Genomic DNA, 26,600 nt, shown 5'->3' on the forward strand with positions numbered 1-26,600 from the left:
AAGCTACAGTGAAGAGCACAACCGTTATTTGATGGCCTTTGAATCTTATTTGACGACTTTAAACGCATACGTGACTAGGCCACTATTTTGAGACAAGCTTACTTGGGACGGGTGTCTCTCATGAGGTAACCTCATCATATATAATACGAGTAATATTCTATAATTGTTTATTTAATTAGACGGAAATATTAGTATCGAGGAGGTAAGAATGTCACATGAGAATTTGTATCCAACATATGGTGAGAAATGAAACCAATAACAAAGCCAAAATTACATAATTCGTTCGGATCCTCCCACATGTTCAATCTTTGTTTAGCGGTTTTCTCAAAGATCTTTATCATTACTACAACCTTCATTTTTTGCTCATTCATGGAATTGTATTTAGTATGTCTAAGAAATTTGATTATCCACCATTAATCACTAATGTGGGTTGACTTGAATTACTTAGTGTTGCTCACCTAGGAGGGAAGACATTGTAATTGCAAAACCTCGTGTGTACTAATTACATAATTATTTGATAATAAGGTTTTTGATATTGTATAACACCCTAAATTTCATAATTATGTAAGACTTTACACTTAATGGAATATACAATTACATACATACATACATACATATATTATATATATATATATATATATATATATATATATATATATATATATATATATATATATATATATATATATATATATATATATATATATATATATATATATATATAACTTAATGTAATATACAATTACATACATACATACATACATACATACATATATATATATATATGAGGGACACACTTTTTTTTAGGGAAGTGGAGGAAGTAAATTTTTTCGTTTTTTTTTCTTTCATGCATCAAGATCAAATGAAAATATGAACATTTAAAAAAAGACACTTTATGATGAACTTTATTATTTTGACGGTAAAAAGCTCGAATGTTATTATTTCCAACACGTTGGAATGTTGTTTTCTTTCATCTTATATGAAGTTTTTTTTTTTCTTCAAAATTTAGCTCGATTTTCTTATACCATATCCTTCCCGTCCTTAAAGAAGGTTACCAACGTGTCAGAAACATTTTTAATATACTTTATGCATTTTGAACTTTTCAAGCCATAAATATGTCTACAAACCTAAAGCAATGTTGTTCTGCATAAATATAAAATAGACTTCATTTTCCAATTAATTAAGAAATTTATATCATACCTTGTTCATTAACTTCATAACAATTGAGCGAACTTCTTGAAATTTCTCAAATATCGCCTCAACAGTCTTCATATAGTTACTCCGGTAATGTTCATCTCCAAACTTTTTCTTACCATTCGAATGGCTGAAAAGATACACCACCTCCAAATCATGTTTATCCTTGCCTAATAAGAGAAATTGTAAAGTGATTGTAACATCCATTCGTATAAATTAAATACGTAATATATATAATATAAATAGAAATGAAATTGTAAATTACATCAAGTGTAAAGGCTTACATAATTATGTAATTTTATGTAATTTAGGGTGTTACACAATATCAAAGACCATAGTATATTTTGCAATCACAATGTACTCTAACTTTTGGCTTTGACTTTGGTTGCATTTCTCACCACAAATATGATGAATACAAATTCCATGTGAAATGTCTACCTTCTCGATAGTAATCGGTCCATCTAATATTTCCCTGTAATTAAATAAACATTTATAAAATAAAATAATACTATATGTAATGATTATTATGTATGATGAGGTTACCTCATGAGAGAAGCCCGTGCATCCCAAGTAAACTTGTCCCATACGAGTCAAGCCAAGCTCGAGTATGGTAGTGTTCGAGCTCGGCCCCTTCAAATTTCATAAAGCTCGAGCTCAGCTCACATCGAGCTTTAATTTTTTTACAGCATATGCAACAATAACATCATCTTCAGCATTATTCTTCCCCTTCGGACCTTTGATTCTTGATTTCTCCCCTCTTCCAGTGAAGAAGTGGGGAAAATCTTTGGAGCTCTGACCTAATAGATAATGTTCAAAATAATAAGTTATCAAAATACTCACACAACACACACTGCAGTGCACTTATATAAGCAAGCAAAAGATGTATTTACTAAAACTTGGATATGACATCAATATAATGTTTAAAATACTTGCTTGAAGGTGTTTAATGTGGCCGTTGTTATTACTATCAGCAGCAGGAACAAATGCATTGAGCACCTTCTTCGAATCTTCGAAATAACCCGCTACAACAAAATTGACAACATCAACAGCTACACCGACTCCTTCTAAAAACGTGCCAAACTCCTCCGCTTCTAGAATATTTAAAATTATATGACACAAGACCAAACATAACATACAAATACTATCAGTGTTGTAGATAAAGTTAGTAATTATGGTGAAACATTAAATGATTAATTAATACTTAATCATAATAATAATAATCAATATATATATATATATATATATATATATATATATATATATATATATATATATATATATATATACCCTCCAGTAAAGAAATGAAGCCTTTTCCGATTTGGCGCATCAGTCGGAAGAGACAACTTAGCTGTAATGATCCCTCCTTTAAAATTCAAGAGACCACCTAACATAAAGTTACATGAGAAAAAATTGTGTTGAAACTGATATAAAAATTATCATTCCCCTTATAAAATAAAATGATAATATAAAAACAGAAGTACGTAGAAAGCTAACGTACAAGGTGACGCAAGATTTCTTCAAGATTAGTACCCATTGTCACTATATGCCTATAGCAGTCTTTGGATTATTACACTGTAAGAAAACAATCCCAACAAACGGTGAATATGTATATTAATATATTCATATATCAACACAACGAGTTCTTAACTCAAAAATATTATAAGGTCAAGTACCATTGGATCCAAATGGAATTGATTAGGGCTCTTGTTCTTTGATTTGGAGTATCAGTAACATATGTATTAATATAGCATGTGTATCTGTATATAGCTTTTGAATAGCAATGTGGATCCAATTATTGTTTTCATATGCATATAGATTCAACTTTCTACAGCTTTTAATCTATGTTTTCTCATCAACTTCATTTTCACTGCCATCCCAATGAAAATTACTTAGGGCTTTCTTTCTCTACTTGATTTGAACAAAAGTCAGATAACAACATATGTAACAGATCGTATAATTCTATGTAAATAATATGAATGTAAAGAAGATATATCACTAGGTCATTCTTTTAATTGAAGCATTATCTTAGTCAGCTTTGCACTATTTATATTATTATATTTATACATATAAACAAGGTTTTGTCTAAAATAATCTGTTAAACAATTCTTATAAATTTTCAAAAACTATTAAACATTAATCAAATACTAAATACACAAATTGTACATATGATATACATTGATGTTGCACGATTCCGCGAAGCAGCTCAACAACAATAAATTGTTCCGTTCTCATATTACCTAAAATGCTTAAAATTTAAACATTTGACCTGCTTTGGTTCGAAATACTTAAAATCACAACTCACAAGAAGAGAGAACTACATCACTTTGTTTGGTCAGCCTCTTGAACATACGCAAAACCACACTTATATCAATAGCTATTAACTAAATAAAAAGTTTAGCAACTCACATCTGACAATACTTTGACCCTTTACCACTTATAATCCATTCACATTAATTAAATATACAAATCAAATAATCTACAACAAATTTAGCACAGAAGTTAAACATATGGTTGACCAGTTGGAAATATAAGATAACTCAAAGCGACAATTTAAAAAGTGAATAATACGTATATACTCCCGTTTACGAACACAACGATTTGTTCACCTAAAAAATAAAAGTTAGATAAAAAGAAAGACCTTAACTTTAGCACAGTCAAATTGAAAATTATATCTACAAAGATCTAAAAAAGCCTCATATATCGAGAATGGTCGATACATATCATCATATACTCCTACAATAAAAACCAACCAAGTTTGATTAGATAAATCTAAACATAGAGAGCATATAAATAAAAATGATAATTAAAAAAATAAAATAATAAGAAGAAAGAAGAAAACGATACATCAGCAACCATGGTTTCCAATTGGGGATAAAATTGGCCAAACGTTCCGGATTATAAACCCTAGAATTGGGAATGATATCAAATTGGCCGTCGGCTTCTTACTTATAACCGCGTTGAGTTTTAATTTACCCCCTTATGAAATTAGATAAATATATAACAGCCTCTAAACTTATCAAACTTGTAAAATAAACTTTTTGGACTATTTTTATCTTAATTCTCAATACTCTCTAAATATTGAAATAGTAACTTTTTATTAAATATAATAGATAAAATCATATTTGAGAATATAACAAAATTTTGACCTATTTAGTTTGATATGCTTTTTCTCGATCTTAGAATTTACTTTTTTAAATTCGTTAGTCTTTGAGTAGCTTTCTACGCACTTCTATTATAACTTTAGTGAATCGAGTATCTTTTCATATTATACACTTTGAGCCCATCCAACAAAATCACAATCTTTTTTCAAATCACACTATTAGTATTACCTGCCAGAGAGTCTCGTGAGTCTTTATCAACTCAACTCATTTGGTCACGAACGCTATCGTCATTTTATGTCTTCATGAAACTATGAGATATTTTTTATTAGATCATGTTTGTAATTAATTATTGTATTTTTACTTTAATCGGAACCCCATCAAAGAAGTTAAGTTGAGAGCTTGTGTGGACTCACTTTCAGTGCAAGCTATGCTTGAAAAACAAATAACGCTTAGTTTTAGTTACTCAACTCAAATCCTTGACCCATTGATTGACTAATAACTTGACTTTAACATTCAAATAGAGTTATATCAAGCTCTTAAACCAAGCATAATATAATGATCACATTAAAGCATATACTAGACTTCTTGAATCAAGTACAAACATCACATTACCATATTAGTGATATTAGGCTTTAAGTTAGTCGTGTAGAGCTCGAGATGAGTTCTGATTTCAGCTAATTTACAACCAGACTCAAACTTTTACACAACAAAACTGCAATTATCATTCATTCTACTATAGTACTAAGCTCCAACACCCGGTCTTCTTTTGTAAGTACTTAATTGAAAGAAAACAATTTATTGTCTCTAATACTAGAAATCTTTTTCATAGTCAAAATTAAATAGAACGACCCAACTTTGTGAATTACTAATTTCCCCCAAATATATTAGATGCTCCCAAATACCATCTGATTTGGTTGCTAATCATAAAATACATAACCACCAGTAATACACAGTAAATAAAAGTCTTTTATATAGTTATTGTTGGATTGCATGAGGAAATTGGGAGGAAAAACGGGTAATATTGTAAAGCGAGCAAAGGTTTGCTCGATGTTGATGCGAATACATCGGTTTACCAACTTCTTCCCGAAGATCTAAATAGCATATTGCCAGAGGTATGTAAGTTTTTGTACTTTTGATCATTTGAGTTGTTAAATTATTATTTGGGAGCGACGACACATTTTATTAGAATGATACGTCCCTAGCGATAAACTAGGCAAGCAAAAGAAGTACGACTACAATGGTTTTTGTTTCCATACATTTAGCCAACTAAACGAACATAAACAAACCGAATCAAAAAGTACATATTTCTTCAACACACGGGGGTTAAATAAAACACCATTCCTGTAACGCCAAAGATTCCAAGCCGTATAAGCAACGATCACGAGCAGATCCAGTTTTGTCTTTGTCATTGAATTCCAACCGTTGAGCCATGACTTTAAATCGATCTAGTCAGTGAACCGAGTGAGGTCCACATCTACCCAGCAAGCAATTCTCTTCCAAAACTCTATAGCAACACCAATCGAAAAGAACATGTTGTGTGGATTCGATCCTTTGGGATCATGACACACAATGAATATGTTCTGTTTCAATACCTCGTCGATATAAATTCAACCGGGTAGGAAGTCTATCGCGAGCCACCCTCCAAATAAAAATATTATTTTTTCGGAAATTCCTTCGTCCAATCGGTACCTGGGCCAGAGCTCGGCATGGTCGCATTTTCAATACACAACCTCGTGTTATTAACCGAGTATCCTGGTTCATATGCAAGTCTCCAATTCCACCTGTCCGGTGAACTCGATAGCGCTAACGGTCCAATGCAGTCGACTAGCTGCTGAAGAAACACGCGGTTTCTTGACCCAATATCACTTCGCCTCCATTCTCATCTCCATTCGCCGTTTATAAACCAATTTGCCTCGCAACAATTTGGGTCACTCTCCAGTAAATAAAGTCTCCGGAATCTTGCCTTTAACGTCTCTCCTCCTGATGATACGTCGGATTTGCAAGGTGAGATTATGGTTCCTAATAACCATACTCGTGGACTCGCTTACCCGTATCACTCACCGGATAAATTAGATTGCTTAGCTTAATAGGAAGGTTTAAGGGGTATTAATCATGCCGGGTGGCGATTCCCTATTTGGTAACTCAAGTTACACATCAAGTATAATCGGTTTTACGCCACTTATCCATAATAGGAACCGAACGAATCTGGACGAGAAGGCATGACATTATTGACCTTTAGTATTTTTATGAGAGTAATAATATATTGACCCTTATAATGAGTTTAAGGATATTTGCTATACTCTGATGTTGTTGTCATCACGTTGTTATAGAAATAATGTGCAAGTTTGAGTTGGTATTTCATTTGTCTCCAAATCTTATTTATAGGCATACAAGTTGAGGATATATTGAGTAAAAACTCACCAAATGAATCCATCAAGTGGAGAGATATCCCCACCAATATGTACAGATTCTTTTGGTGTGTTTTAGTGTGTTGGTGTATTTTTTTATACAATTATCCTTTCAATACTATGTCCACATAATTTGGTGCTTTGTTTTACCCATGGTTGATAACTATTACGGAGTACTTCATAATTGTCTTGTATTTATATTTACATGCTATTAATATTTCATAATTGATAAATATTCTATTATAGTTACTCTATTACCTCCTACCCACACATCGTTCCAAAACCGTATCCCGGACCCGTTACCAACCATTAAATGCAATACATCATTCAGAACCCATGCATTGTTTCTGCCTTTATTGAAGTTGTTCGAAATCGGGTGCCATATACCTTTGATCTTAACTGCATGGTGATCAAAAACTGAATGTACTCTCTGGATCGCTTTAAGCACCTTGACCCATAATGAATTTGGTCACTCTTGAAAGCACCAAACCCATTTATATATCAAACCTGAGAATCGATAAAAATCATTCAACACACTAATCGTATTATGCAAACTATCTCTGTTCCATTCTTAAATAATAATCGCGTCATCTGCTTAAAAAAAATTGCGACAAATTAACTCTCGCATCTACCCCACACGTGCCACTGATTAAACCCGCATCCACCTTGTCTTTGATACAAAGCTTTAGCCCTTCCATCACTATAAGAAACAAAACCGACTTAACGGATTACCTTGTCGTAACCTTCTTCTGATAGAGAACTCCATCGTCGGGCTGCCGTTAACCATTACTGACGATCAACCTTTTATCAGACACATTTTGATCCATTCTCGCCATCGGTTACCGAACCTCAAAAAGAATAACATGTGATCCAAAAATTCCAGCTTACCGTATCGTACGCTTTCTCGAAGTTCACTTTAAAAAATCATTAATATTCGTTTCTTCTTTTTGTACCATCCCAGCAGCTCACTTACCATTAATGGTGATCCGAATGAATATTATTCGAGACTCGAGTCCGAGAGTCAGAGATATGGAGTGCACGTGTGAGAAGACTTGGTCAGTCAAAGGCGTCCTTGATATTCTCAACCAACCATGTACTCTATTTGCCCATGATCATGCATACATGAATTGTGGAGAACGTGCTTCATTTGCTATTGTCATATAAATTACATTTTAATTTTAAATGAAAGAGAGGAATATGCACTAGAGGAAAATAGTCCATTAGGAACGACATGTCATCCCTAAAACTCATGTCGTCCCTAAACAGTCGTCCCTATAGCTTCGTCGCTAGAGTTTTTTCGGAACGACGGTTGATTTTTTTGGGGACGACACTGGGGCCCACTTTGAATTTCATATTGTCAGTTGGGAGAAACTTAGGGAAGACCATTGGGGACGACATGTCGTTCCTAACAAATCTGATATATATTTTAAAATGAATTTATTTAATTAAAAATATGAAATTGTAAAATGGATTGGGGACGACATGTCGTCCCCAATAAACTACTGTACAAATTTCAGCTTTTTTTAGCTGTTCCAGCCCAGCCGTAAAAACGGCACCATACCAACAAACAAAAAACCTGCTGTAATAACATATGATAATTCGCAAACACAACCATAACATTAAATTAAAACATGTCTCCAAGTTACATTAACGATTATCTAACGATTATATTAATCCAAAACAAAGTTTACACATTAAACGTTAAGCATATCCAAGTAGCAAACAAACAAAGTTTACACATTAAACTCAAACATATCCGTGACGTTTTTTCCACTCCGCGACGGTGCCCTCGTATTGGGCCTAAAACTTGCAACAAAACAGCTTGATCACTCATTTCTTGATTTTTGTCTTTTGTATCCACCAATGCATCCTATAAAATTAACAAATATTAATATTAGTACTATCATATAATAATACGACATGATATAAACCTATTTGACCCATATTGACCACAATTTACCTCATTTGACTTATTTAACCCAATTCTAATCCAATTGAGTTTCTTTTTCTTAATTTGACACTATATATATATATATATATATATATATATATATATATATATATATATATATATATATATATATATATATATATATATATATATAGACCCTCGTAGACGAATATTGACCCTAATTGACCGTTTGACCCATATTGACCACAATTTACCTCATTTGACTAATTTAACCCATTTTGAATCCAATTGACTTTCTTTGACTTTATATATATATATATATATATATACACACACTCATACACACACATACATACATATATATAGGTATATACATATCAGTATATATATGTATGTATATATATATATATATACACACACTCATACACACACATACATACATATATATAGGTATATACATATCAGTATATATATGTATGTATATATATATATATATATATATATATATATGTGTGTGTGTGTGTGTGTGTGTATATATATGTATATATATATATATATATATTGTAAGTAACTATAGAGGGGGTGAATAGTAACTTAGTCGATTTTTAGAAATTTTTTTGCGTTTTCTTGAACTTGAACTTGATATAGTGTGACTTGAAATGTTTGTTCTCAAACAATACGTATAAAATATATGTATATGTAATCAAAGAGATAAAGGAAGAGAGAACAAACACAACGATATATAGTGGTTCTAGAAGATGTTAACTAATCATCCTTAATCCACTCCCCAATTCTACGAATTGAGATTTTTCTTCACTATGATACTCCAAACTCAGTGGAGTGTCCGGATACAACGCTAGTACTTCGATAAGCCGCAACTTGTGAACCCTTACATCCCTTTGAAGACTTCACAAACACCTAAAGCTCTTACCACAAGATCCTAATGCACAATCCTAGTGAAAACACAACTACCTTCTAGATCCCTTTAAGAAGATAGTTTACAAGAAAACTACAACTTAAGCTTACAAGTACTCTTGCTATAATCACTCTATAAGATTACAATGAATTATAAGAATGATATCAGAAAGTATAAGAAAATATGAGTGCAAGAGGTGAGTCTTCAAATGCTCCAAGGATTGGCTTTTATAGGAAAGAGAAATCTGCCTGGAAGCTGTACGGCTCACTGCACGGTCGACCGTGGTTCGACCGTGTACCTCTGACATCTGATTCTTATAGCCGTTTTTTGTCCTTTGAAAATTGTCATTTTCCCTTGTTGAATAGCTGCAACTAAAAGCCAATTATCTCTGAAATTATCCACATTACCCCTTTTGTTTTGGACATAAGTGTAGAAGTTGACATGTCCATAAAAGAAGATAGTCTTCCAGTTTTGACCATTTGTCATTGATTACTTAATAGGGTAGTTGCAAAATTTTGTCTCTTGACAAAGCATTATCTTTCAAAACTTCATCAACCTTTCTTAATTACTTGTCACTTTACTAACGGAAGTATTTTGTCCTTTGGAATATTATTGCATCTCAAATGAACTAGTTTGAATCTAGTTGGAACTTACTTGGAGATTATTACATCAACAACTTACTAGTCATAATAACACATGTATAAAAATGTTACATAAAAGTTATGGGAGAGCAACTCTTTTATTGGGACTTTTAATGACCATCATTAGTATGTATCTGAATGACATATTGTAACAAGTAAAAAAATAAAACACTTTTGTGTTTAACCTTATTTGAGCTTAAAATGTCATTAAGATGTCATTAGGTGTGATTAGAAAAAATTAACATCTTTTGGTTAAAACTCTTTTGAAATCAAAGAAGGCAACTATTATAAGTATGTTTGAAAAGATTTTGTAAATTATAGATGCCTCAAAGTGGTCTAACTTAAAGTGGATGAATTTGATAACAGAAAAAACTGCGGTCGAACTGCGGTCGACCGTGAGGTTGGCCGTAGCTTGACAGTTTTAGAAAAAGGTGCAATTGTTGGTACAGGGCATCCACGGTCAGACTCACGGTCGACCGTGATGCAGCCGCATATCAGTATACATACACAGTAGGTATATCTATATATACATATCAGTATACATACACAACAAATTTTTTTTTGTTTTAGAAAGGCAATACACTGCATGTATATATATATCAGTAGGTATATATATACAATGATATGTACATGTATGTATACCTATGTATATATATGTATATATATGTATATATATATGTATATATATATATATACACATATATATATGTATATATACATATATACATATATATACATATATACATATATATATATATATATACATATATATACATACATATATATATACACACACACACTGATATGTACATATCTATATCTATATATATATATATATATATATATATATATATATATATACATATATATATATATATACATATATATATATATATATATATATATATATATATATATATATGTATGTATTTATATGAATATGTACTTACGTAGTCCTCCGCAGCTTTGTCCCTACACCATCCACCTTTCTTATAAGTGTGGATGTTCTTGAAGTTCTCGATAAGACTCGGAGGATCCTTAGCGGCCTGCAAACACACATTAGGTCAAATTAAATCCATCTATATATAACTATTAAAATATGACATTAATAAAAAAAAATGATCTAAGTAATTTACCAGACGGTCCGCGATAGACCTGCTACCTTGCATACTGGGGTATCATCATCATCATCATCGTCATCATCGTCATCGTCATCGTTCATCATCACCATCGTCATCATCGGCACATCATTACACCGTTACAACACATCGTTATGTTACACACTTACATTACACCATGACACTACACTGTTAGAATGCACCGTTACATTACACCGTCATCATCATCATCATCATCATCGTAATCATCATCATCATCGTAATCATCATCATCAACATCATCATCATCGTAATCATCATCATCGTTACATAACATCGTTACATAACACCGTTATATTTGATAGGAAATCTAGGGCGGGAAACATTTGGGCGGGAAGCACTTGTGCGGGAAAGATTTGTGCGGGAAATTATTGGTGACAGTTTATGCATACTTAAAGAGTATCCCTACACACTCTTTTCATCCATATCCGCCATTCAAGTCTCTCTCTCTCTTTCTCTCTCTCTCTCTATAATAACACTATGACTCACCCATTAAGGACTAGACCTATTAGTCAAGGTCGATTAGTCAATCTGTAAGATTTTCCAGAGATCGTCCATGAATTTCAAAGAACGGGTTGGCTTCATTTCCTTTTGCTTGATAAGTTCTTTTTTCCTGCACTCGTGCATGAATTTTATTCCAACTTTGAATTCACTAATGAACAATTAGTGAAGTTTCGAATCTATAACTGGCAACACGAGTATATTCTTCAAGAATTCGGTGTGCTATTGGTCGTACCATATGATGGCAGAAATATATATTTTCCCGGTGAAGACCTCGAAGCTCTTCCTCAGGATATTCAAAAATATGAAATTACCATACTTGTGTTCGTACTGCGGTTCCATACAGGACCGTAGAACGTTCATGCATCCTTGACGAATGTACCACCATGAACTAAATGTCACTCATTTATCAATGACTGAAGCCTGTCTTCACTGGTGCATAACTCACAGCATTAGAGTAAATATTGCTCATTTGGTCGCTTCCCGAATGAATCAGCTTCGTTATGCAGAAACAAGACCTCATCTTCCGTACGGAGCATTTCTGAACCATCTATTTACTAGTATTGGTGTGGTTGAAGGTCTCGTGGGACGAAATCCGATAACTACATTACCTATTGACAGGACTTCCTTTGTTGCTGAAACATCGGCATCATCGAGCTAAGGTTCTAAAAGTTCGTCCACTAGGTCGGATGCTCGTAGTCATCCTCGTCGTCGTTAGTGTGTTTCATTAATATGACATGACCCGGAAAATTTCGAATAATTTTAAACCAAACTCTCGATACGATTTTGTATTTTTGTCACGATAAGCAAAGTCTGTTAGGACGAGTCTCAAAAATTTTGAACTATTTCATATATTCAATTAACCCTCGACCAGTTTCGGCGATTCACAAACAATTAATTGTAAATAGATATGTATATATAAATATATGTATATACATTATAATTTGATATACATCAATAAAATATTATATGATTTAGTTGATAGAACTAATGATGTAAAATAATATACAATATAATAAAACTGTTATTAAAATATATATATATATATATATATATATATATATATATATATATATATATATATATATATATATATATATATATATATATATATATATATATATATAATGCTCGATCCGTAAAACAAAACCCACATGATCACCTTTCCACTTGCAATATTAAAAACACTTTTCATTTTCTACTTTGTTTACTAGACTATATATAAATCCTTTATATATATCGACATACATATATGGGAAAACATCAACTGATGCCAAACATCACCCACCAACACAAATCACTATCATATTTATTTATTTTTATGTAATTCATGATCACTTTGATTTTTTTGGCATATAGAAATAATTGATATATACTTTGCTGACTTTTTGACACAAACATACAAACCCACACTTACATCTATGAATGCATACACGTCATATATCACATACATGCATTGAATGGTTTTTTTACCTTCTCCCCACCATCACAAACTTACAAGCACAACCATCACCTCTCTTCCTCTTTATATATAACATATATACTTATGCAAGTATAGAACCCAAACCACCACCTTCGAATCACAACCACCTTCTTCGTGTTCGTCCGAATCATCGAAACCAAAATGGGTTGCTACTTTTGATCCCTACGCCACCACCATCAACCACACGCCATCGAACCACCCTTACCCACTGGCGGCCACCATTAGTCCATCTTCCACGACCACTCTATCACCACCACTTCAATTCCACCATCGTGTACCCTCCTCCGTGTTCACCATGAAACCACATTCGAACAACAAACCCATCAAAATAGCTGTACTCTTCTGTTTCTGTATACTAATCGACTGCTACAGCTGTACTTTCTGTTTCTATTCAGCTAGTAACAGAGACACAAGAACACCTCAAACAAACCACCACTATTATCACCATACTTGCAATCTTCTACAGCTCGCTTTTATTCCTGTTTCTGTTTATAGAACACCACCACACACCACTACTATTAGTTGTTATTTGACCCATACATAACCCCAACAAGTAACCATACTCGATCACTACTACTGTTTTTATGATTTTAATTCGAAAACCAACACCCATCATCTTCGGCCTCTTTCTTGTTACATCTACAAACCACCATTGATAAACATTTGTTATCAGTACCCTACAACAAACACCGTCATCTATCACCATCGTCTATCGTTTTTATGTTCAACCCAAAAACCACCTGCGTCTATTTCCTTTCTTTTTCTGTGCCGGTTGCAAATCACCACTTTGAACCACCAAGATCATAACCCGCTATCTCTCTCTTCCTCTCTCTCTCCAATTTCTTTCTTCTTCAACTATCAAACCCACAACTGATCCTACTGCTATTTCACTTTCCGTTTTTCCGATCAAAAACAACACATATACCATAAAACCCATCGTGATTTGTTGCTACTGTGTGTTGCTAATTCGCTGCAAACCAAAGGGCAATGATAATTATGATATGATGAATTGGTGATGAAAAATGAAGAGAAGAATGATGATGAAGATGGACGTGGAATTGGTGATAAAGTAATAACGAATGATGAGGTGTGTTGTTTTATTTTCAGACGAACCCTACCATTTGTTTTCCTGTCGACTTATTTTTATTTGCAAAACTAAACACCAAATCAATTAGGCCGATTGCTTTTAGGATGTATCACTTGGGCCACCATGTTCTAATCTAACTTGGGCCGTTATATGTCATTGGGCCGAGAACAAAACTACTATAAATGGGTCGAAAACTGCTGCTATAACGTGTTGTTACAACAATAGTGGTGATACAATTCGTTTACTGTTGTTTAACGAGATGAAAATGATGATTACATGATGTATGATGATTAAGTGACGTTGATGATATTGGATTTTAGATTTTAGAAGAAGAAGAAGAACACAGGAAACGGGTTAAATGAATTTAAAGCGTAAATTAAAACAGAAATATAGAAACAGTCTAATGGTTGGGCGTGTGTTGTGTTAAGCGAGAGGTTTCGGGTTCGAGCCCGTGCTGTGACCATTTTTTTTGGAAAGCCTTTTAACTCTTTCAAAGGTAGTATATATTTTTCTTATTATCATTATTATTATTATTATTAATTATTAGTGATATTATAAATATTATGATTACTAATATTAATAATATGAGTATTATTATCATAAATGTGATTGATATTATCATCATTATTGTTTTTACTATTAAGTATTATTATTATTATTAACACTGTTATTATTATTATTTTTATCATTATATTATTAAAGTAAATTATCATTTTTATTAAAACTATCATTTTTATTAAAATTAACATTATTATTAAAGTTATTATCTTTATTAAAATTATCACTTTTAAAATTAACATTTTTAATATTATTATTACCATCATTACTATCATTATTATTATCATTCTCATCATTTAGTATTCTTATAAATAGATATTTTTATATAAAAAAATTCATTACAATAAAATTAATATTACACATCACTATATTTTTATAATGTTTAAGCTATATATAAAATATATCAATTAATATATAAATATATATTTTTTTATCATATATAAACCTTAATATAAATTTTTATTATTAATATGTTTTAAGGAATGATAAATAATAGATATATAAAATATATAAATTAAAATATTAAATTTATCTAAATAACAGATAATAAAACAAGTATATTATTAATAATAAAATATATAAACTTGCTCGATTACGATTATATGTGTTAATATATATACTTGATATAGGTTCGTGAATCCGAGGCCAACCCTGCATTGTTCAGTATCGTCGTATGCATATTTTTACTTTCATTACTCCCTTTTTATATATATTTTTGGGACTGAGAATACATGCGTTGCTTTTATAAATGTTTTATGAAATAGATACAAGTACTTAAAATTACATTCTATGATTGGATTACTAAACCGAATATCACCCCTTTTAGCTTGATAACCTAAGAATTAGGCAGACGAGAGGTTCTGTTCCTAATTGACGTTAATCCTAAAGATAGATCTATTGGGCCTAACAACCCCCATTCAGGTTATGGATGGCTTTAGTACTTTGAGATTATTATTATACAGACGAGAGGTTCTGTTTGGGGATATTCTATGCATTAAAGTTAATGTCGGTTACCAGGTGTTCAATTCATATGAATGATTTTATCTTTATGCAGACGAGAGGTTCTGTTTATAAATATGAAAATCTTGTGGTCTATTAAAATTATGGAAATGATTGATTATGATAAACTAATGAACTCACTAACCTTTTGGTTGACATTTTAAAGCATGTTTATTCTCAGGATTGAAAGAAATCTTTCACTGTGCATTTGCTCAATTTAAAGATATTACTTGGAGTCATTCATGGCATATTTCAAAAGATGTTGCATTCAAGTCATTGAGTTCAGTAAAGATTATGATTAAGTAAATGACAGATTAGATCATTTATAGTTGGATGTTATGAAATGGTATGCATGCCTGTTAACTTTCGATGTAATGAAAGTTTTTCTTTTAAAACGAATGCAATGTTTGTAAAATGTATCATATAGAGGTCAAATACCTCACAATGTAATCATATGTTATTGTATTCGTTCTTATGGATTAGGACGGGTCTTTACATGTGGTATCAGAGCATTGGTCTTAGCGAACCAGGTCTTGCATTAGTGTGTCTAACAGATAGTTGTTAGGATACATTAGTGAGTCTGGACTTTGACCGTGTCTGCATGTCAAAGGTTTTTCTTATCATTTTGTGTCGAAAATTACCTGCTTATCATTCTTAGGGAATCATTTGCTTATCATTCTTAGTCTAGACACATCTTAATGCATTAATTGTATGAATAGTGTATAGACAAAGTTCATATCTTAGCGTATTTGCTAATTCATATCTTAGCGTATCTGTTACTGTAACTTTGCCTGGCATATTCCGTAAATTCCTCCGTAATCTACGAAATCTTTTGTTCTGTATATATAGATATTCTATGTAATTAGAATACCATCCGATAGCTGAAAATCATTTTTATATCGAAAAATCCTTTATTCAATCGTACGAAATGGAACTCACCACTAGTTCAAGTCCCTCAGATTCTGATATGGAGTTTCACCTAAGCTCCAGAAGCAGTGTCACCAGAATGAATCAACCAATCAGCCATCCTCAATTCATCTGATGGGTTCGTAGTCGACTTAATCAATGGAGACGTGAAAAAAGCAATCCTTTTCACCAACCAAATTGCCCTCTTGACGAAGAACCCGAAGCACTTACCGGTGAACCAGTCCGAAACACCATTTTCACCATCATTTCTCGAATATCTCAACACGATTATATTCTATCCACAATTCTAAACCTTATTCATCCGCTCGTCCGAACCGACAATCATACCGGTATAATAGAAGAAGTCAACGAGCTTCACGCTCGAATAGTGACTCTGGAGAATATAGTGCAATATCTACGAGCATCAGCAGCACCAGCAACATAACCAGTACCACCATCCACAACATCCACATTCCATGATTCAACACCACAAAATGTCCCACGAACGTCAACGTCATACGCACCATAGATATCAAGGAGTATCAATAACAATAACTGATGAAGTATTAATTCATAACTTCATTGGAGAACTAATAGGCGGTGATTATGTAATCTCTAAAGTCTTACAGATTATTTATTCTAGCTCAAACCGATAAGCAAATGAGATTAATATCATATTAACTCATTAAATCCATGATTACGTCTGAAGAAAATATATATGTATATATGTTTTCATAAAGATTGTAATTAAAAATTCTTTTGTACAAACTGTTAATGATAAAAATATTTTAACGGGTAGGTAATACCCGAGGAATATTTGAATTTCACATTAATAAGTTACACTATACATTCTTCGAATCTGATTCAAAAATCATTTACTATCCTACTTACATCCACAGATATACGAATCCGTTCACCGCAGAATAACCATTTTCATTCAAATTCATATTTGGATTTTGACTTATCAGAATCCAACAAGTGGCATAATGAAGAAAATATTGGACAAAAATAAATTTTGTTAGAAACAAACAAATTAACTATGAGAAATTTTGTTAAGAATCCACGCTAACAATATCCTAGCTAGCTGTTCCTAGCTAACTGTTAATTCCTTATTACATTTTATTTATCGCAATTTTAATTCTCGCAATTTTAATTATCGTCATTTATTTTCTGTTATTTATTTTACGCACTTTATTTATCGTCATTTAAATACTGTTAATTACGCATTTTAAATATTGGGACACGTATACAAGGTTTTGACATATCATATCGACGCATCTATATATATTATTTGGAATAACCATAGACACTCTATATACAGTAATGCTCGAGTTAGCTATACAGGGTTGAGGTTAATTCTAAAATAATATATATACTTTGAGTTGTGATCGAGTCTGAGACATGTATACAATGGGTCACGATACGTATTAATTAATTTGAATATTATATATTAAACTATATATGAATTATTGAATTACTAATTGTGACTAATTACTGTGGACTGCCAACACTGGACAATTAAAAAGAATTAAAATATTGATTATAACATATGAAACTAAACATTTCTTCAAGTTTGCCACTTGATTCCATCTTAAACTTCATTTGTATCTTGACGATTACAATATGCGTTCAAACCTTTCATGATTCTTGAAAACACCTCAATCAATAGGATGAACCAACTGCATCTCATCTACTGAAGGAAAGATTTATGCGTATAGTTATGCACCTGAAAACACTCGAAACCTGAGTAAACGTTTAACACGTATCTGTGATAGCTCTTTTAGCGTTGTTATTACCGAAAATAACTTTGCAATCCCTTCCAAAGTAGCCAATTTTGTCACAGCTTCAGCAAATCAATTTCGACTTTTTCATTCGAATAAACTCTATTATAACTTTGATATATAAGTTTGGCATTCATCATCATTACCGGGGAACCGTTTATATCTCACCACATTTGCAGTAAACTCACCAACAACTTCGTTGATCTTTGACTTTATGAAAAATCATTATAGTTATCGATGTGATGACCCGGGAATTTTCGACCAAATTTAAACTTAATCTTTGAATGATTTCAACACGATAAGCAAAGACTGTTATGTTGAGTCTCAAAATTTTTGAACTGTTGTCATACATTCATTTTAAACCATTGGCTATTCCTAACGATTCACGAACTATTGTTTGTATATATATATTGTAAAAATAAATATAAAGCTTAACTAATAATTAGAAATAATAAAATACAATATAATTAATTGAATCTGAAATGAAAAAGTAATATATAGAATAATTAAACTGCTATTAAAATGAATATATATATATATATATATATATATATATATATATATGTTATGTAAATATAATTTTTATGAATAATTGATAATCATATATATATATAATGTAATAAATATAAATATTAAACATTCAATAAAGGATATATATATTACACAAATTAATAATCAATAATAAATATTAAAACATAATTGTTATAGTAATATTATTATGACTACTTTCATTAGTATTGTTGTTAATATTAATATTCATATTTGTAATATTATAACTTCTAAACTAACATATTTATATATAACATTTGATATGTGTAAGTTGTATTAGTATTGTTATTATTATTGTAGAGACTATCACTATCATTATCATTAAAAACCAATTATTTTTATAATTATCATTATTATAAATAAAACAATATATATTATTATTATCAACTTATTAACTGTATTTATCAGTATTATTAATTATTATTATTATTAATTAGAGTAAAATTTAAAAGCTAATCAGTCGTACCAAATTTTTATTTATCGCAATTAAGATTTAGTATATTTTGTTTGTGATCGAATTCAGGCCACAATCCAACCAGATGCAAACAAAATTTGTTTAAAGTCATAATCACCTTTTAATTTTTTTTATTATCTCTTGTACCTGATAGAATATATGGTGTTGACAAATCTTTACTACAAAACATTCTCAATCGATTACTTGTTACAGCAACAACAACAACAATACCCAATCCCATAAGTGGGGTATGGGGGAGGTGGGATGTAGACAATCCTTCCTCTATCCTAGAATAAAGAGAAATCATTTCTCCACCCCGAGTTAAACACTCACAAGAGCGGAGAAAGTCCTCCCTCCCTCTATTCGACGGGTAAAGAGATTGCTTTCAAGGGGACCTCCGGCCATAAAGAATGAGAATATATATATATATATATATATATATATATATATATATATATATATATATATATATATATATATATATATATATATATATATATATATATATATATATATATATATATATAATAGTAATAATAAGTAAGAAAATAAAGATAAAAAAATAAAATAAACAGAGACGCCATGAAAATGGTAGAATCAAATTTTCATAGGTTTTACTTCGTGCCTGGAGTTCAATTTAGGCTCTAAGCGGTAGACAAGTTGCCGATAAATCGACGCTTGCTAAGCCTCACTTAACAGAACTGTTCGATTACTTGTTACAGCATCCATCAATAATTTGTACTCCATATATATCTACTGCAATTAGTTGAAGAAAGGAAGAATTAAAAACAGAAAATTTATTAAAATGGTGTCGTATACCTCTGTTTGTCCTATTTTTTTTCAAAACTTTGTATTCTAATCGAAATCAAAAATGTATTAATACAATCATGTTTTAAATCTTCAGCTTAAACTATCTGCAAAAGATTATCTTCCAATTCTTCTTATTGAATCTAAATTTCAAGGTCAAAGTTTAGGATTTTAAAAGTCAACAAATATTCATCAATCGAATTCAAATTTTCTGTAATGCTTCGAGTTAAATTGATGATTTTTATAGTTTCCAGAGGTGATTTGAAACATAGTTTGTGTTATAATCTTTGTCTATAACTTCCTTGAAATCAAAATCAATATAAATTTTTTTTTTTAAAAACCGTAACACTGCAGCAGTTTTATTTTTTTATTTTTTATTTATTTTCGATTTGTTTTGAAACTACAATTATGTATAAATATTAGTAGTTGTTTATAGGTCTCTAAGGGAAACTAAATTAATTGATGGGTTTGGGTTTGTCTCTGGTCGGTTTGGTTATAAGAAGAAGAAGATGAATATGAACTAAAAGAAGTACGGCTTATGTATTAATAATTTCTGTTATATTTCGGAAAAACGGGCACAGCCCACTGGTTCAAGGTGTTTGTTGGGTTTCGAGAGGTCTTGGGTTCAATTCCAGCTGGTGACAAATCTTTTTAGAAACTGATTTTGAGGTAGTTTTCATTTTTAGTTATAATTATTATGATTATTATTAAAGTTATTTTTATAAATATAATTATTATTGTTATCATTATGATTATTATTATTGTTAGAATTGGTATTATAACAAGTATTATAATTATTATTATAAGTATCATAATTGTTGTTAACATTATAATTATAAGTATTATATCTATTCTTATTATTATTATAAGAATTAATTATGATATTATTATTAAATTCAAAACTATAATATTATTATCATGGATAGGTTTATAATACAAATTATTATCATTTTCGTAAATATTATTATTAGCATCTTTTTATAAATAATAAAACTGTTAATATTAACATAAGTATTATTATTTGTATTATCACGAGTATTATTATTATTATTATGTAAATTACTAAAGTCAGTATTATAACTATCGTTAATACTAAAATTAATATTTTTACAAGTATTATTATTATTAGTATCATTGTTACTATCACAAATAAAGTTATTATTAACATAAGTATATTATTAATGTTATTATCATTATTTTTACTAATATTAACTTAGAATAATTAGAGCTCCTGTTTTGATAAACAAATGAAATACATAAATATATATATTTAACACATATAATATAACAAAATATTTTATTATATAAAAGGAAAATATGAGAAATAAATATATTATTAATATAAAAATAATATCATTAATAGGTTATATATATAAACTTATTTGATTACGATTATGTGTATTAATATATATATACACAAATGATATAGGTTCGTGAATCCGAGGCCAACCCTATACTTGTCCAATGTCGTTCTATGTATTTTTACTACAAAATACATTAGGTGAGTTTCATTTGCTCCCTTTTACTATTTATATTTTTGGGCTGAGAATACATGCGCAATTTTTATAACTGTTTTACGAAATAGACACAGGTAATCGAAACTACATTCTATGGTTGAATTATTAAACTGAATATGCCCCCTTTTTAGTCTGGTAATCTAAGAATTAGGGAACAGACACCCTAATTGATGCGAACTCTAAAGATAGATCTATCGGGCCCAACAAGCCCCATCCAAAGTACCGGATGCTTTAGTACTTCGAAATTTATATCATGTCCGAAGGAGGATCCCGGAATGATGGGGATATTCTTATATGCATATTGTGTATGTCGGTTACTAGGTGTTCAATCCATATGAATGATATTTTTGTCTCTATGCATGGGACGTATGTTTATAAGAAATGGAAATATGAAATCTTGTTGATGTGTGCGAGGTGTACTAGGAAATAGTATTATTTTTACAACGAAATACTATTAAATACGATACAATTTTACACAAGTTATTTATTTATTTATAGAGTGGATATACCTAAACCTTGCTACAACACTTATAGGCAGTGTACCTAATCGTATAGTAGTGTAGTTTTTAGTAAGTCCGGTTCGTCCACAGGGAACTAGCCAAGTTTAACGCTATATTTTTAAAAACTATATTTGTATAAATATATATATATATATATATATATATATATATATATATATATATATATATATATATATATATATATATATATATATATATATATATATATATATATATATATAAGTAGTATTATTATTATTATAAAAGGGGGTTTTTACCGTTTAAAGACTGGTTTGTCGATTTTAAAACTTTAGTCGCATTTAAAATCTAATGTAAAATATTAAATAAATAAAAGACTTAATTTAAAGCGTAAAGTAAATAACATAATAAAATTGCGATAAATAAAAGTGCGATAATTAAAAAGTACGATAATTAAAAGTGCAATTAAATATAATGACAATAAATAAAAAAGCGATAATTAGAAGTGCAATTAAATATGAAAATAAATGAATTATGCTTATTTAAACTTCCGTAATCATGATGTTTGACGTGTTGATTTTAGTTTATTCCCATGGGTTAATTGTTCTTTGTCCTGGATTATTTAATATGTCCGTCTAGTTTTTGTCCATAACAGTCCATCAGTCATAAATATAAAGTGCGTGTCCTCGTCAAATTATTCTTATATCCGAAGTCAAATATTCCAACTAATTGGGGGCTTAAACTGTAACAAGGTTTTAATACTTTATTAACAATTACACCAAGTGTCCTTGTATATAATTTCACCCATGTTTTAATAATTCTAGTGACTATTAATCCATTCCCGTATCCGGTTAAATGAACGATTATTCGTACATAAAAATACCCCTCCCATCGTGTCCGATTGAGTGCATATGGTTATTTATAGGTATGTCCAATTGTAAATCTTTATATTAAAATTAACAAACTATCATTTAGTTAAACAAATATAAAGCCCATTAATAGCCCATAGTCTAATTTTCACAAGTGTCGTGCTTTTGTCCAAACCCCAATTATGGTACAAAGCCCAATTACCCAATTTTAATATTTTTAGCCCAACATCATGATTACTTCGGCTTAAATAAGCATAATAATAACTTAGCTACGAGACATTAATGAAAATAACATAAACATAACTTACAGTGGTTAAAAATAGCATAGCGTTACACGGACAGAGTTCCGACTTACAAGACCTTAAAACATTCGACTAACCCAACCTTATTATTATCACTAACTTAAAATTAAAATTACAAATTGAGATTACTAATTGGAGTGATACTTGGTACATGGGGTTTTTAAGAAAAAGAAAATAAAATAAATATATGTCTATATAAAACGTCCGAAAATGCTGAATTTATAGATCCTGACTTCACTGTAGACCTCCGCGAGTGCTGAGGTTTCCTTCACAAAAGTACCGCGAGTGCGGAGGTATGGAATACAACTCATCTCTTGATTTAAACGTGTGCTGCTGTATTTTTTAATATATATATATAATAATATATATATAATTTATATAATTATATATATATATTATATTATATTCTTGTGCATAGTTGACTTGTAATTTTTGGTCCGTTGCGTCGCGCACTAAAAGTTGACTTTGGTCCCGGTTCCGGATTTTCGAACGTCCTTGCGTACAATTTAATATCTTGTACTTTGCGTTTCGCGTCTTGTACTCTTGTAATTTTGAGACGTTTCTCATCAATAATTGGAATCACTTTTGTACTTTTGAGCTTTTTGGTCGTTTGCGTCTTCAATTCGTCGAATCTGTCTTTTGTCTTCACCTTTTATTATTTAAACGAATATCGCTTGTAAATAGAACAATTGCAACTAAAAGCTTGTCTTCCTTGAGGGATAATGCTATGAAATATATGTTCATTTTTAGCATTATCACTTGTTCCCACACTTGAGCGTTGCTTGTCCTCAAGCAATATAGTCTTGAAATAAAAATACTAGAATCACTTCTTTATTCTTCACACTTTGTACATCAGTGATTTCTATATGGCGGTATAAACAATGGTAGTAACGATATGGTTTACAGTCCCACATGACTATGAAAATTTAGATCCTTTATAAAATTGGATCTTTATGAAAACATTTGATATTTTGAAAATTAAATCTAGCTTTTACCCTAGATAAGTTTTCCGGGATAACCCTTCACCGGTGTTTGCAAAATCTTTTTGTGGGTTTGGTGGGTTTCATATTTGAAAATTTTAGCTCAAAACTTGCGGTTTTGTGTCACCCACTTGCTAACCGTGTATTAGGAAAGCAACACGTCCAGTATACTTGCTCCGTATATTACCTTTCGGTAAACTACCGTCCGGTTGTAAAGGGAAGCGTTGAACAAGCAACTGTTAAGGCAATGTCCCCTGACATGCTTTTAATTATGGTCTATAACGTGTCGGATGCAATTACTATCCTTGGTAGGAGCAATAGTAAAGCTCACCCTTATAATTTTTCGGTCTGGCACAAGGTCCTTCTTCGACCATACTATGCAACCACCGTTCTTATGGTTGACACCCGATTTGGTTCAGGTGACCTAATGAATTCCAAGTGAATTCCTAGGATTTTACGTTCAATGGTAATGAACGCATTAAAAATAGGGTTTTCAGAAAACAAATCGGTTTGTAATTTTGATCAAAATATTTTATCGTTCAAGCTCGAGTTTAGATATCATCGAATTCCATGAGTTTGTAATTCTCAATCTTTAAGGTCAATCTCTAGGATTGAGTAATATCAGGCTTAAAAGCTGATTTTTGATCTTTTAAGGAGATTATCCTTTTCTGGGGATCTGATTCATTAGTCTTATCCAGCTAATTTGCACGGCGTCCTCCCCATTTTACAAAACAGATCCTCTCATGGATAGGATAAGTCTGACCACTTGGCGACCCTGTTTGATGCTGAGGTCTGTGGATTTCCTGCTGATTTTAGAGATGACTTTTCTAGATTTTTCGTCAACCTACAGCTGGTCTGGACGACAACTTCATGACCTAAATCAAGAAGCGCATGTCTTTTTCGGAAGACTTTACTTCCTTTTAATGATGGAATTGATTCATCGTGTAAATCCATCTTTCTTACAGTAAATCGGGTAAAACTTTTTAGTTTAGTCTAAAGCAAAAGCATCTTCAGTTATTTGTAAAAAAATATGTGATATATGTTTTAAATAACTTGGTAAATTTTTCCCACACTTGGCTTTTATTTTCTTTTATTTGTCTTTTTATTGTCTTCTATTCCATTTTAAATGAATTCTAACATTTTGGTTTGTTTCTCAATTTATGTCCTTTTTGAGGTAACAATAATTTCGGTGTTAACACCTAGTTTTATCGTTCATAAATATGTATAAACATGATTTTGTGTTCATTTAATTAAAAATTTTGAAAAATTTTACTAGAATTGGGTAGTCAGTATATAAGACTAGGGCTGTTCTTTATTATCAGAGAGCACTAGATTCTAATAACTACTGCGTTACTAGTATTTTTAATGGTAACCAAGTGTTTAAGTTAAAAATTTTAAAAATCCGAAAGAATTTAACCCCTTCCCACACTTAAGATCTTGCAATGCCCTCATTTGCAAGAAATCAGTAACAATTTAAATTATTGAGGGTGATTAGCGTAGAAAAATGATTAAATTTTACCAAAGTTTCCAAACATATTGGCGTTTGTTTGCTGAATGATAAATGGTGCACATCATTTGTTCAATCCGTCTTGTTGTTACATCACATTTGTTTTTCATTTTGTCGTCAAAAGTACTAGCTTTTGCTAAACTTAATGCCAGTCTTTGAAAAATGCGCTGTTTTACCCTGTTTTGTACATGAGAAAAACTACAAACATATATATACATATTTTTGAAGTTGGGTATATAACCCCACATTCAAAAATTATTAAAAATCTAATAATAAAAGTTAGAAAATAAAAACTATTAAAATATCAAAAGAAATATTAAAAGTATAAAATTACAAGTTATCAAATAAATAATAATAAAAATAAAAGAAATCAGGGTTGATAAGGCTGGTGCCAGTATTGATCCCATTCATAGCCGTATGTACTGTAGAATGCTTGAGCTGGGTCATATGTAGGTACGGTGGTCGGGTCTGTATAGTCCAAGGAGGAAATAC

At 30.9% G+C, this 26,600-nt stretch overlaps 1 protein-coding gene and 1 long non-coding RNA gene across 4 annotated transcripts in view; both read right to left on the reverse strand.

The window, feature by feature from the left end:
• Positions 1–1,422: 1,422 nt before the first annotated feature.
• The window catches only part of LOC139886161 (26S proteasome non-ATPase regulatory subunit 4 homolog), a 144,881-nt gene continuing 119,703 nt past the window's right edge, over positions 1,423–26,600 (reverse strand). The window contains exons 6-7 of one of the 3 annotated variants that reach the window (XR_011772298.1): positions 1,738–1,986; positions 1,423–1,655 (exon numbers count right to left, since the gene is read on the reverse strand). Coding sequence is in view for 1 of the 3 variants with exons in the window: in XM_071869911.1 (XP_071726012.1) it covers positions 1,875–1,986 (112 nt within the window). In the remaining 2 variants the exon portion in view is untranslated. Of the gene's footprint in view, positions 1,987–26,600 lie in introns of all 3 variants that reach the window. The other 2 variants (XR_011772297.1, XM_071869911.1) reach the window with 2 other exon arrangements.
• LOC139886160 (uncharacterized) lies at positions 2,706–4,210 on the reverse strand. Its single transcript, XR_011772296.1, has 3 exons — positions 4,039–4,210; positions 3,839–3,927; positions 2,706–2,766 (listed from the first exon to the last, which is right to left on the reverse strand). It is a non-coding gene; the product is annotated as an uncharacterized lncRNA (long non-coding RNA).

The sequence above is a fragment of the Rutidosis leptorrhynchoides genome, chromosome 1, assembly GCF_046630445.1.
Source record: "Rutidosis leptorrhynchoides isolate AG116_Rl617_1_P2 chromosome 1, CSIRO_AGI_Rlap_v1, whole genome shotgun sequence".
In the NCBI taxonomy this organism is placed as follows: Eukaryota; Viridiplantae; Streptophyta; class Magnoliopsida; order Asterales; family Asteraceae; genus Rutidosis; species Rutidosis leptorrhynchoides.